At 70.1% G+C, this 13,503-nt stretch overlaps 1 protein-coding gene across 3 annotated transcripts; it reads left to right on the top strand.

Moving 5' to 3' along the window:
- Positions 1 to 4,155: 4,155 nt before the first annotated feature.
- MCAM (melanoma cell adhesion molecule) lies at positions 4,156 to 13,442 on the top strand. 3 transcript variants are annotated; one of them, XM_080567916.1, is made up of 15 exons: positions 4,156 to 4,268; positions 8,161 to 8,288; positions 8,378 to 8,591; positions 8,693 to 8,763; positions 8,879 to 8,966; positions 9,094 to 9,273; positions 9,363 to 9,490; positions 9,625 to 9,784; positions 9,881 to 10,002; positions 10,164 to 10,302; positions 10,406 to 10,527; positions 10,641 to 10,776; positions 11,090 to 11,231; positions 11,693 to 11,810; positions 12,308 to 13,442. In XM_080567916.1, the coding sequence occupies exons 2-15, from the start codon at positions 8,187 to 8,189 to the stop codon at positions 12,335 to 12,337; spliced, it is 1,752 nt and encodes a 583-aa protein (XP_080424042.1). In that variant the 5' UTR covers positions 4,156 to 4,268; positions 8,161 to 8,186; the 3' UTR covers positions 12,338 to 13,442. The 3 variants fall into 3 exon arrangements, with proteins under 3 accessions (XP_080424042.1, XP_080424041.1, XP_080424043.1); XM_080567915.1 differs by lacking the exon at positions 4,156 to 4,268 and adding an exon at positions 4,483 to 4,626; XM_080567917.1 differs by lacking the exons at positions 4,156 to 4,268; positions 11,693 to 11,810 and adding an exon at positions 4,483 to 4,626.
- The last annotated feature ends 61 nt before the right edge of the window (positions 13,443 to 13,503 follow it).

The raw sequence follows: 13,503 nt of genomic DNA, 5'->3' as shown, positions 1-13,503 counted from the left end.
CAAGCCTGCAGCTGCGGAGGGGGGAAATGGTGCCGGGGGGGGGGCCCCCACCTCCGCAGCGGGACCTGGCCCCTTCCCCGGGCGCTGCCGGGATGCAGGAAGGGTGTAGCTGGGGCGTGGGTGCTGCTGGCACCGTGCCCCCAATCCCAGCCCCGGCCGGGCACCTCCGCAGGGTGCTGACCCCAATCCCGCACGGTCCCACGGCGTGCTGCCCCCAGGTTTAGCTCGGCCACCCTAAATAACGCCCCCTCCGACGGTGATGTCCCCAGGTGATGTCCCCAAGGTGTCCCCTTTCCCTGCCAGCCCCGCAGCCCATGGCGGGGGGGATTTGGGAGCCCGGGGGCTGCCCGCGGTGCTCGCAGAGGGCTCGGGGCTCCCCACGGAGGGAGCTGGGATGTCTCCGGCCCGCTGGAGCCCGGCCAGGCGGCCCTGGGAAAAGCAAGTCCCCGTCCATGGGAAAGTCCTGCGAGGAGAAATCCCTGCCCGGCCCCGCGGCTCCCCAGGGTGCTGCCGGCCTGGCGCCTCCCCAGTGCCTCGGGGACGGGCAGGGGGGTGCCACGGGGACCCCCGAGCAGCACAAAACCCTCGCGGAAGGGCCCCCCTAAATCTCTCGAGGTCCCCCCCCCCCAGGGACATTTCCCCCCATCCTCGCCACGCTGACGTGGGACAAGGGGCAGGATGAGCGCCCCGGGGCCCCGTTCCTCCGGGGTCTGCGGTGTTAGCAGGGGGTGAGGACTCAGCGTGGCCGTGCCCCGGCTGCCGGCCCTATAATCCACCCCATTGTTGGGGCGGGTGCCCGGCCCCGGCCCATCTGGCTCCGAGACAATGGGGCCTTTTTCCGTCCGGCGAGGACGACGACGACGACGAGGGGGGGAAGATGAACTCAGCATCTTCCGAAGGAAAAGGCCAGTTTATAAAAATAGCCGCCCCGAGCTGGTGGCCCCAAAGCCTTCCCCTCGCCGCCGTGCGTGCGTTTGGGGTTGGGAGGGTTGGGAAAGGAGCCTCGGGCACCGCCGGGCCCGGCCCCCGGGCTGGTTTTTGCACAAGTGTGAGCGAGCGAGAGGGCAGGACGTGGCTGTCCGCACGCCCCGCCGGGCTGCACCTGCCCCCGGGACACCGGGGGCCCCCGCCCCACGCCTCGGAGGTGGCCCCCCGGCCGGGTAAGGTTTCCCCCCCAGCCTGTCCCAGCTGTCCTTGTCCGTCTGTCCTGCTTGTGGCAGGGGTCAGGCCCCCGGAGCAGGGTGTAAGGGGATTGCTCCGTGCCCCGCAGCCATCCCCGGGGCTGCCCGGCTCTCCTTTTTGGGGCTTCACCGCCGCTCGGCATCCGCCGAGCCCCCGGCACACAAATCCAGATGTCACCTTCCTGCCCCCCTTCTGCTCACGTCCTTCCTTCCTCCGGCCGCCCGGCCCCTCGCCCGCTCCTGCCCCCCCTACGGAAAGCCCCGTAGCCATGGTTAGTAATCCCCACGGGAAGGAGGAAGGAGAGGGGAGACACAAAGGAGCCGCTGGGAGCCCAGCCCGGGAACGGAGGCGACATTTTCCTGGGACGGGGACATGGAGTAGGGCTCCTGGGGGGGGCCAAGACAAGGTGCAGGTCCCCCCGGGGCAGCTCTGGTCTCCCGGCACAGCTGATGCTCGTCCCTCCCTCATCTTCCACCCAGGCAGGTGCCCGAAATGTGCCCAAACCCTGCCCCCTGCCCCCGGGCTTCTCCCCGCAGGCAGCGAGCCCCCCACGGCCCAACCTCCCGGCCCCGCGCCGGTCCTCATGGTGCTGGGCCACATCCCGGCCATTCCCCAGGGAGCGGGGACCCCTCTCGGCCCTGGCGGTGTTGTGTGAGGAGGAACAGCCCCGGGCACACGCGGCAGCCGGTTTCCATCCCTCTTTTTAGCTTCCTTTTATCTGCCCCGAGCTGTGCCAGCCGGCAGCGCATCGCCCGGTGCGCCATGCACCCTAATCGCCCTTCATCGCCCTTCGTCGCCCTTCGTCGCCCATCGCTCCCCCGGTGCGAGGCTCACGGGGGGGCAGCCAGCACCCGGAGCACCCCACGCACCCCCAAACCCCTCCCGAGCCCCCTGGGCTGCTCTGAGCCCCCCCCCCCCCAGCACCACGGAAGGCCGCCGGGTCGGTGCAGGCACTACCCTCGGCCCCACGCCTGGCCCTACCCGCTGGCCATCGCTCCAGCGGGGGCCGGAGGAGGAAAGCAAACCAAATTTCACCCCGCCGGGTTGTCCCTGCAGCCCGGGGTGCTCAGATAACACCGAGCTGCCCCCCCGGGGTTGCCCCCCACGGCTCGCAGCAGGGGAAGGGACCCGCGCGCCCCGCGCGCCCCGCGCGCCCCGACCTCCCCGCCCCGGCGGCGCTGCCTGCTCGGCGCTGTTTGTTTGCACAGCAGTGAGAGGGGCTGGAGCGGAGGCCTCTCGGCAAGAAAATAAATAATCATCAGGCGCGAGATGAGGCAGAAGAGGGGGCAGGCGACAGCATCCAGCCTCCCGCGCTCCCCACCGAGAGCCCGAGCCCACCAGGTGCCGGGTGATTTCACGCCCGCTGTGAGGCCGGCCGGGCAAACCTTTCAAGCCCTGCCCGTTTTCCTCAGAACCATGAGTTCGGTGGGAGAAAAAAAAAAATAAAATAAAATAAAAAAACTTTTTTTTTCAAAGCAAAGAGCTCCAAAAAACAGAAGCTCCCCAGCCCGAGGCCCGTTCCGGTCACGGGGCTGTTTTCTCCGAGGAGCAGCGTCGCCCTGCCCGAGGGCTGGGAATTTTCTGCGGAGGTTTTCTTAGCGACGTTTCCCTTTCTTTTTAACGGGGATGAAACGCCGGCGGCGGAACGAAATGCAGCAGCAGCGTGCCACCCGGGCTCTCCAGCCCGTCTGTTTGCCTGGCTGGGCGCTTCCTTGCGGGAAAGCGGCACCCCTGTGCCCTCGGGGGGGGGGGGGGGGGGGCACTTATGGGGTTTGGGTGATGGATATCCCAACCCCTGCTCCCAGGAGAGCATCCTGCCTGTAAGGGGGGAGGAAAACGTGATTGTGCCCAGGGCCGGGGGTCCCCGGCTGCCAAAATCCCCCCCCCCGGTGCAGCCGTGAGGCCGGGCAGCGTCTCGCCAGCGCCGTGCACTTGTTCCCTTATCGCTGCCCAGCGTTGCCATTTTAAGCAACCCATCTCGCCGGGGGGGGGGGAATAAATAAATAAATAAATAAAATTTAATCATTTCCGATGAATCATCAGGTCCATTTGGCTCGGAAAGTGGTGGGGTGGGGTGGGGGGTGGGGGGTTGGTCCGGCACGGAGCCAAGGCTGGAGGGGGGCACGGGAAGGGTCAGGGCATGGCACCAAGGGAACCGGAACGGGGATGCCGGGGGGGGTGGTGGCATGGAGAGGGGCTGGGGGTCCCCAAAACGATGCCCCTGCCCTGGGGACACCCCCAGCCTGACCCCACGGGGGTTTGGGGTGGCCTGAGAGGCGCAGCCCCTGCTTGGGGGGGCCCCGAGCTGCAGGAGAAGCCAAGGGAGGAGCAGCCCCCCCCCGACTTGGGTGGACAAAAGGGAAACCGAGGCACGGCCAGGCTGCAGCAGGGGATGGGGGGACGGGACGGGGGGGGGTCCTGAGTGCCTGGGGGGGGGGGGCACCCCGCGGCACCTGGGGTTGTGCTGCTCCCCCAGGACCACGCCGGGGGCTGATCCCAGCAGGGGAGGCCGGGCTGGGCGACTTCCCCGGGGTAACAGCAGCCTTGTGCAGCCCTGGGACCCCCCCGGACCCCCCCCCCAGGGCAGCCCCCACCATCCTTTTTTCCACGGCCGCCCCACGCAGCAGCAGCTGGGGGGGCTCGGGCTGCAGCGTGGCGGGGGGCCCTGCGGCGGGGAGGGGGCTGCAGGTGGGTGCGGGGCATCCCTTGGGGGGGGGGGCGCGACCCCCACATTGCTCACGGGGGGGGTGGGGTGGGGGGGGCTGCTTGGGGGGGGGGGTCCCAGCACTGCTCAAAGCCGGGTGAAACCCACCCCCCCCCAAAAAAAAAGTTTGTGGGTTTGGGGATGGCGGGGGGGCTTTGGGGCGGAGCGGGGTGAATGGGGGGGGGGGGGCTGCTCCCGCATGGTGCCCCCGGGGGGCTGCCCTGCCCCCCCCCCCCCCAGCATTCCCCAACCCCCCCCCGCACCTCTGCCCCCGGGGCTGTTTCCACCTCCAGCGCCTGGCTGGCGGCTCGCAGCCACCGCAGCAAGCCCGGGCAGGCGGGGCCGGGCAGGAATGCACCGGGACCGGCCCCCCCGGCCCCCGGTGGGTGTCGTGTGTCCCCCCCCGGACCGACCCCTGCCCACCCCCCCCTACCGGGACCGGCACCGGGATACTGGAGAGGGGGGGGGGGGGGGACACAGGGAGCGGGGTCTGGGCAGCGCCCTGCGGGGTGGGCGGCAGCCGCTGGGGGGGGATAAGGGGTTGAGGTGGGGGGGGGGGGGGAGGCAGGTCCGGAGCCTTCCTCCTCCCCCGCTCCTCCTCCTCCTCCTGACGTCAGCCCGCGGGTCCCGGTCAGTCGCGGGCGGGCGGCGGCGGCGGCGGAGGGCGATGGCTGGGGGGCGCCGGGGGGGCCCCGCCTGGGGCTGGGGCTGGGGGTGCTGCCTCCTGCTCTGCTGCTGCGGTGAGTCTGGGGGGGGTGGGGGGAGGTTTTTTGGGGAGAGGGGGGACGTTTTGGGGCCGCCCCGGGCTGGGGGGGGAGCGGAGCACCTGCGGCACCCGGGGGTGCGCAGCCGCTGCGGGGCCGAGGGAGGTTTTGGGGGGGGGGGGTTGGGGTTGGGGGGTGCTGGGGGGGTGCTGCTGGACCCCCAGGAGTAGCTGGAGGGGGGTAGATAAGGGGGGGGGGGCACACGGGGACCCTTCCCCTCGTGTGTCCATGCGGCGGCTGCACCCGTGGAGCTGCTGCGCCCCGTGCCCAGCCTCGTTCAGCGCCCGGGGGGGGGCTGAAGGCACTTTGGGGGCGCTCCCTGCTGAGCCCACGACCCCCCCCCCGACCCCCTCCCGGTCTCCCCACGACCCCTTTCCCCGTGTCCCCCCCGTCCCCGTCCCGTCCCCGGGCGCAGAGCGGAGCTGACGCCCTTGGGGCACCGCCCGGTGGGGGCCAGGAGTGCCCAAATCATGGGGGGGGGGGCGGCCTTGGGGGGGAGCAGCCCCCCCAATAACCCCCCCCCCCCCACCCAGACACCCCCTTCCCCAGCCCTGCATGCCCCCAGGCTCCGCTTCAGCCTCCGGGCGTGGAGCTGGTGCCACCCTGGGGGTCCCTTTGCAGCCTCCCCCCCCCGCCACCCAAAAAAAAAGCGGCACAGGGCGAGGGGTGCTCCCTGCTGGCCCCCCGGGGATGCCGGCCCGGTGGCTAGCAGCAGGCGGCCGGCACTAGCCAGGCTGCCGTGGCCACGCTCCGTGGGGCAGGGTGCCGGGGTGCCCCCACGTGCGCTCGGGGTGCGGTGGTCAGGTTATTGGGAAGCATCCACCCCTTGCCTTCTAAGGAGTTTTTCCCCCGGGCGCTGTGTTTCTCTTGGCTTTTCACGCTCTTTCTTTTTTTATCCTTTTTCCAGCCCGTTTCCCCCCCCCCCCTCCCCGCCGGGTAAGTGGGGGGGGGGGTGCGCTTCCTGCCCCTCGCCGAGCTCCAGGGAGGGGTCCCGGTGCTCCGACAGCTCCCTGCCTCCCTCCCGCCTCGTCCCTGCCCTGCGGAGGTGGCCCCCGGTGCCGGGGAAGCCCGCTCCGGCCGAAGGCTCAGCGCCACGGGGGAGCTGAGCGCCGGCTGCTCCCACCCCCGGCCGGAGCTGGGATCCCCTCCTCGCCGCACGCGTGCGGAGCCAGGCGCCTGGCGGCTGCCGGCGGCGCACTGCTTGCAAGCTTGGCCACGGCGAAGGGCTCGACGCTTTCCAGAAGCACGAGGGGCTGCGGCCGAGCCCTCCCCGGGCAGGCTGGGGGGCTCGCCGCGCGCCCCCCAGGGCAGGGGGTGCAGGCAGCGGGGCTGGGAGCTCGGACCGGGGCCGCCGGTGCAACCCCATGCCCCTCGTGCACGGCTCGTGGAGGGGGCTCTGCGGGTGTTTCCACCTGGCTGCGGGGCTGGGGGCTGTGGGGTTTGCTTCTTTACCTGCGCACGGTTCGGGGGGGGGGGGGGGGGCTGTTGGGGGGCGTGGGGTGCCGCAGCAGAGCCTTGGCCCCATCCCCAGCACGGCGAGGATCTGCCTGCAGCTGCTTTCCCCGAGAGGCACCCAGAAAAAGCTGGGAAACCTCAGGCATCCCGCGTGCGGCTCCAGCCCCCTGCGGTGCCCCCCTTCTGTGGCTGCTCCGTGCCGGGGCGGGGTGGGGTGGGGGGACATGACACGACCCCACACCACAGCCACACTTCTCCTTGCCAGCTTCTCGCACACCTCGGCTCCGCGGGAGGCTGGCGGAGGGGGGGGGGGGGCGCACTGCTCCCCACCCCTTTCCCCGGCTCTAAAAGCAAAGCTTTGTTCTCGCGGAGCCCTGGCTGCCGGCCGGCTGTCCGCCAGCCAGATGGAAAGGCGCAGGGGGCTCTCCTCCCTTCCCCGCTCGCTGCCTGCAGGCGCCCGCTCCGGATCTCCCCGCGGGTCCCCCGCTGGAGCTGTGCCAGGCGCTCGGCGCCGCACTCGGGCTGCTCCGCGCGGGGCCAGCGGCTCCCAGCCCTGCCCCGGTGCCCCCCACGGGACTGCAGCGGGGCGTGAGGGTGCGTCGCCGTGTCCCCAGAGCCGAGCCGGTTATCGCGGGGCGCCCGGCGCCTCTCCAGCTCGCCCACGCACGCCGTCAGCTGCGGGTCTTGCCCGGGGGCTGCACGAGGGGCGCTTGTGTCCCCAGGGCTGTGTCCCCCCCCCCGCCAGCTTCCAGCAGCACTTTGGGGGTGTCACTGGGTGCTCTCGGCGGGGCTGGTGAGCCCTTCTCCCTGGTAGCCAGCCTGCCCTGGGGGAGCAGGGAGGGGGCTGCAGCCCCCGTGTCCGCCTCCTCAAGGGCAGCGGCCGGGTAGGAGGGTGCCTTGTGCCAGCCGCGGATGCCAGCCATTCCCCAGCTCTGAGCTCATGGTTTTGCTGCTTTGCCGCCAGGACGAGGGCTCGAGGGCTCCCGCTCCGAGCGGGTCAGCTCTGCGGGCCGGCAGCTCTCATCTCCTGGGGGTGGCTCTGCCCGGGACTGTGCTGGGGGTCTGGGAATGGCGGGCAGCAGGGGCAGCAGCCGGGGGGCGCCCCAGGCGTGCGCGGGGCTGCGGGTGCCCGGCGTCGTGCCCAGGTGCCTCCGGTGCTAAGTTGTTCTTTCCCGTGTGTGCCTGGTCCAGTTTCCTGACCCCGCCGCCTGCTTATCTCTGGGGCTTTCACCTGTTTTTCTGCCTCCTCCTTTCCTGCGCTGCTTTGTTTTATTGTCCCTCTTTGCTTGGTGCCAACTGTGCTGGGCGCACGCAGAGGTGAGGGCCAGGAGCCGGCTGTTGGGGTGCCCTGGCGGGGCTGGCTGCGTGAGCCAGCCCCTTTGCTGTGGCAGAAGGGCTCCCGGCTGCGTGTCGGGGCTGTGCCACCGCGTACCCACTTCAGATAAAGAGCATTTCGCAGGCAGGGCACTGCCCTTTGAAGTTCCCTCCCTGGCGAGGCTGAGCAGCCGATAGCGGCGGCGCTATCAGGGAGCTGTTGACACAGCTGCCTTCCTGCAGCCCTCTCGTCCCCAGCTCCCATACCTGGGCTGGGCTGCGGGTGCTGATCTGCCGGACCCCCCCCGTGTCACCGTCCCCTCCTGGGGGGGCTCTGTGTGGGGCGTGCAGACCCCCTTAACTTAGCACCCGCGGTGCCAGCGTGGAGGCGGCGGCGCTCCCGGCCGTGCCATGACGCAGCCCTTCCCTGCACCGTGCCCGGCCGATGGTGCTCAGCCCCCAGCCCCAGCGCAGGGCAGCTGCTGAGCCTGCTCCCCGCCGGGGATCGATAGCCATTACCTCCCCTGGAGCGTGGCCAGGCGCTCCATTACGGGGCTGCGGGTCCCGGTGCCACCCGTGCTGCGGGCAGGCAGCGCCCGCGCGGCTCGCTGGGCAGAGAGGCGGCGAGGGGCTGCCCTCGGGAGGGAGCTGGGCGTCCTGCTGCTGGGCTGGGGACGGAGCCGGGGGTCCCAGGGTGGTCTCGGGGATGCGGCGGTGCCAGCGTGACGTGCCCGCCCCCAGGTGCAGCCAGCGGGCTGCAGGTCTCCATGCCGGAGGTGGTCGAAGCGGAGAGCGAGTCCACGGCCAGGATCGAGTGCAGCTTCTCCGTCCCTGGGAACGGCTCCTACGCCTTCATCGACTGGTTCTACGTGAGTGCCGGCACGGTGCCGAGGGTCGGGGTGGTGGTGGCCGTCCCCGGGGCCCTCCGTCAGCCCGCCCTCGTCCCCTGGCCCCGCAGGTGGACCGCAGCAGCCGGGTGAAGCTGTTGCGCGTCGTCGCGGGCGGCGAGGTGCTGGAGGAGGAGACGGGCTACAAGGGGCGGCTGTCGGTGGGCGAGGACAAGGCCCTGTCCATCAGCAAGGTGACGCTGCAGGACGCCAGGACCTTCGTGTGCCAGGTCGGGGCGGGCAGCCAGGGCGTGGGCGAGAACAGCACCGAGCTCCACGTCTACAGTGAGTGGCGGGCAGCGTGGCCGTGCCTCCGCCGCGCGGGGACGGGGGGGCGCATCCCGGCCCCGTCGCTCCTGACACGTTGCGGGGGGGGCTTCTTCCAGAGGTCCCCGAGACCCCTGAGATCGAGGCCAGCTCGGCCGGCATCCCCGTGCACAGCAGCACCACCCCGCAGGTGAGGAGGTGCCCCCCCGAGGGTCCCCGGCCGTGCCGGGCTCTCCCCTCTCCCCGCTCCCCACGGGGGCCCCCCGGGGGCCGTGCCGTGCCCAAGGCGCTGTGTGCCGCCGCAGATCGCCCAGTGCGTGAGCGAGAACAGCTTCCCACCGGCCAACATCACCTGGTACAAGAACGGGAAGCAGCTGCAGCCCGAGGAGAACAGTGAGTCGGGGCCGGGGCCGGGGACGTCGTCCTCCCCATCAGGGAGGGACCGGGGCTGCCCGAAGGCGCCCTCCCCGCGTGCCGCAGCATCCCCGCAGGCTGGGAACAGCGGCTGCGTCCCCTGCAGAGGTGAAGATCCTGGCCACGCTGACCCGCAAGTCGAGCGGGCTGTACACGGTGAGCAGCAGCCTCTTCGCCACGGTCACGCGGGAGGACCGCAGCTCCTTGTTCCACTGCGCCGTGCACTACTGGCTGCGGGGCCAGAGGCGCTCCAAGGATTCCCGGCGGGTCAACATCACCGTCTTCTGTGAGTGGGGGGCCGGGAGGTGGGCTTGGGGCTGGGGGGGGGTTGGGGATGACACCCGCAGCCACCCTGCCCGCTCCCTCCTGCCCCAGACCCCACGCAGCACGTGGAGCTGCACATCGTGCCCGCCGCGGCGCTGGTGAAGGAGGGGGACGACGTGAAGCTGGTGTGCGAGGCTGACGGCAACCCGGCGCCCGTCTTCAGCTTCTACAAGAAAGTGGTGAGGCACCTGGGGGGGGGGGGTTGGGTCCGGGTTCCCTCTCCCCCCCCCTCGGCGGGCAGCTCCTGGCCTGCCCGTCCCTCGTTTCGGGGTGCCCGCATGGGGCTGAGGGCTGCGCGCTGCCCTGCCCGCAGCCGGAGGAGTGGCAGGACGTGACGTCCCTGGCCGACACCAGCAGCGGGGTGCTGAGCCTGCACGGCGTCAACAAGAGCAGCAGCGGCCTGTACAGGTGCCAGATCCTGGACCTGGATGACATGACGCAGATGGAGAAGGACGTGGAGCTCGTCGTGAACTGTAAGGCCCCCGGGGTGGGCGGACGGACCCGTGGCGGCGGGTCCCCCGTCCCCCCCTGCTCCCGCTGCCCTGCTCTCCGTCCCCCCCCCCCCCCAGACATCGAAGGGGTCCGCGTGCAGATGGAGCCCTCCTCGCCCCTGCACGAAGGGGACAGCGTGAGGCTGAGCTGCAGCGCCCACAGCCCCGTGGACCTGGACTTCCAGTGGAGGGACGAGAGGGTGAGCAGGGCTCGGGCTGGGCAGAGCCAGGGGCTCCTCCGGGGGGAGGGTTTCCCCCCGGGGTGTCTGCTTCTGCCTCCTCGCCTCGCTGCGGGGGGGTCCCGCCGGGGGGGTTCGGGGGTTTTGGGGGCTCAGCGCCGCGGGGCGTCCCTCCCCAACAGGGCAGGAAGGTGGCGGAGGGGAACCAGCTCTTCCTGAGGAACCTCACCTTCGAAACCTCCAGCAACTTCAGCTGCCGGGTGGTCGCTCGCAGCGTGCCGGGGCTGGAGCAGAGCAAGCAGGTGGCCGTGGCCGTTCAGGGTAAGAAATAGCCCGGGGCGAGCCCCGTGCCGCCAGCGTCAGCCCCGTGTTTTCCCCCCCCCCGCCCCGGGAGCCAAAGGGGCTCGCTGTGCCGTCCCCGCAGGGAAGCCGCGCATCGTGGCCATCAGCTCCCCGCTGTACGTGCGGCAGGACGAGGTGGTGAACCTCACCTGCAAGGCCATCGCCTTCCCCCGGCCCTCTGTCCGCTGGAGCATCAACGGGACGGTGAGAGCCGGGCGGGGGGCTGGGGGGGGGGGCCGGATCCGGGCCGCGGCGTCTCCGGGGTGCTGCGCACGGCCCCGGGGTGCTGAGCCCCGCGCCGCTCGCCCTCCCCGCAGGCCCACGAGTACGTGGAGAACCAGCACGTCGCCAGCAACCTGACGGTGCGCGTGAGCCACGACCTGCTGCGGGCCGGGGCCATGTGCAGGGTCTCCAACGCGCTGGGGGTCAGCGAGAAGCACATCCAGCTGCTGGGTGAGCCCCCCCCCCGCGGGACCGCTCGGCGTTTTGGGAGCCTGCCGCCGGCGGAGCCGTGCTCCTGGCTCCCGCGGCTGCTCCGCTCTCCCTGCCAAGCCGGCAGGCCCCGTCTCCACCTGCTTCTGCAGGGCCGTGGAAGCCTCCTGCTTGGCTCAGCCCCGTGCCCAGCCCCGCGGGGAGCCGGGGAGGCAGCGGGAAGGGGAGTCCCCACGGTGCCTCCCTGGGGAAGGGCTTTCCGAAATAGAAACGGGAGGAGAGGCTGGAGAGCACCGGGGCGGGACGCGCAGTGACCTCCCCTTGTCTCGCCCAGATGAAAAGACCTCGGAGAGCAAAGGCGTGATCATCGTGGCCATCATCGTCTGCATCCTCCTGGTGGCCGTGCTGGGCTCCGTCATCTACTTCCTGCACAAGAAGGGCAAGATCCCCTGTGGCCGCGCCGGCAAGCAGGACATGTAAGCGCTGCCGCCCCGAGGGGCTGCCCGTTTCTTTCTCCTGCTGCCCATTTCTTTCTCCTGCTGCCCATTTCTTTCTCCTGCTGCCCGTTTCTCCTGCTTCCCATTGCTCCTGCTTCCCCCCGCTCCTGCTTCCCATCCCACGGCACTGGCGGGAGGCAGCCGGGGGCACGGCGCTGGGGCCTGGCTTCCAGCTTCCCCGCAGCCCCGGGGTCCGCACGGCTCAGCCCGTCCGCGCAGGGAGGAGAAGAGCAGCCCCGTAGAGCAGCCGAGGGAGCCCTGGCAGGGAGGGCCGGGCAGCCCGGAGCTTCCCAGAGCCAAATCCTCAGCCCCTGGGCACCCTCTGCCCCCGAGCATCCCCCGGGACGGAGCCTCGGGGGCTCGGCCGGCCCCGCTCCCCCAGCCACGCGCCCTCTTCGGTAGCGCGAGCACGTCTCAAAGTTGTCACCTCCCTCCCCTAGCACAAAGCCAGAGGCACGTAAAGACAAGAATGTAGTTGAAGTTAAGTCAGATAAACTCGCCGAAGAGGCCGGCCTCCTGCAGGGCGCCAACGGCGAGAGGAGACCTGCCGCTGACCAGGTAGGACCTGGTGGCCCTGGTGGCCACGGGGGCGTCGGGCGCTGCCAGGGCAGGGCTGGGAGCGGAGCTGAGGAGCCCAGGGGGTGCCCGAGGTAACGCTTTGCTCCTCGCCCAGCGCTCCGCACCCTGCATGGGCACCGTTCATCCATCGGCATCGCTTGGGGCTGGGGGGGGGGGACGGGGAGGCGACGAGGGGAGGCTCAGGGGGAAGGAGGCGGGGGCCGAGCATCGCCGAGCCCAAGCTCCCGGCGCAGGATGAGATGGGGCTCACAGGGTCGAGAGCCACCGGGGGGGCTGCAGAAGCTGTTCCCGGCGTCCAGGGCTGCGGTTTCTGCTCATACCCGCCCTGCCGAGCAGATTTATTCCCCCCAGGGGACAGCCCCGGCCCCGGTCCTGCTGCCCCGCACCGCCGCCGCCTGTCCCACCTGCCGAGGAGCCGTCTTTTATCCATATGCTCCCCCCTAACTTTATTCCCCCCCCCCTCTTTTCTATTTAAGAGCGAGAAATACATCGATCTGAGGAACTAGCCAGGGGATCTCCTAAGTGCTTTCTCCCCTCGACCCTTCCCTGCTCTTGGATTGCCTTCTCCCACCCCTGCTCCAGCCCCCGGGGAGCGCGGCCGGAGGCGAAACCCCGCGGGGGCGCCCCCGGGACCCCCCCCCCACCTCCGTTACCTCAACCGCGGGTTGTCGGCTTGGCAGCAGCGAAGCTGGACTTGCTTTCTGCTACGGGGAAGCCAACAGCAATACTCGAAAGAAATCCCCCCCTCAGCTGCCCGAGGGAAGGAGCCGAGGCTTTTTCAGGAAATCCGTCGCGTGCGGGAAGGTTTCGACGCGTTTTTTTTGGTTTTTTTTTTTTCTCCCCCAAATTTGCTCAGAAAAGCTGGCGGAATTTTTGCTTTTTCGCAGCGGGGCGGCGCGGGCACCTCGGGGGTAGGGCGTGGGGGGGGCAGAGCGGAGAAGGGGGGCGCTGGGGCTTTGGGGGTTTCCCTCTGAGCCCCCCCCCCCCCCCGGGCCTTGTTGCTGAGCCCTGCCTGTCCCCGGGGTGCTGCAGGCAGGGACCCCCCCGAGGGGCCGCGAGGGCAGGGACGGGGCTCTCAGGCCCCTGGGGGATGCAGGTTCTTAAATCCTCCCGGTTGAAGGCTTGCTGCCGAGGGGGAGGACGAACTGAGTTGCTTTTAGGGAGGCTGCGCAGCTGCTGGCACCGCTGGGTCGTGTTTAGCCGTAAACCCGAGGAATGTCAGGTCAGGGCCAGCCGGCGATGTCTCAGGGTTGGATCTTTTTTCTTTTTTTTTTTTTGCTAAACATTTATCAGCCCCAGGGAAAACTGGTTTCTTTCTTGCTTCAGTGACACCTCTGCCCACCCCCCCCAGGAGGAGGCAGCTCGCCCTCCTGCCCCCTCGGGGAGGGGAAAAAAAAAAACCCCGTCCCCAGCCTCCCCCCGCCGCCCCCAGCCCCTTCCCGCTCGGCACCGGGCCCCGCTCGTGAGCTGCAAGTGTCGTCGAAGCAGAAGCTTTGGTTTATATATATTTTTGTTGGGTTGTGTGTACATTTCCGGGAGTTTTGTCTGATATTTGCCAGTTTGTTTTTTTATATATATATATATATGTGAAAATAAAGTACCGAGGTCAAAGGCTGGGCGTGAGTTTGTTGGCGGCGCTTCGCTCCCTCCCCTTCCCCCTCTGCCCGTGTAG

This window comes from Anser brachyrhynchus, assembly GCF_964034855.1.
Source record: "Anser brachyrhynchus genome assembly, chromosome: 25".
Lineage (NCBI taxonomy): Eukaryota > Metazoa > Chordata > Aves > Anseriformes > Anatidae > Anser > Anser brachyrhynchus.
Note: the sequence above shows the minus strand (reverse complement) of the source record. Positions and strands in the feature narration are given on the sequence as shown.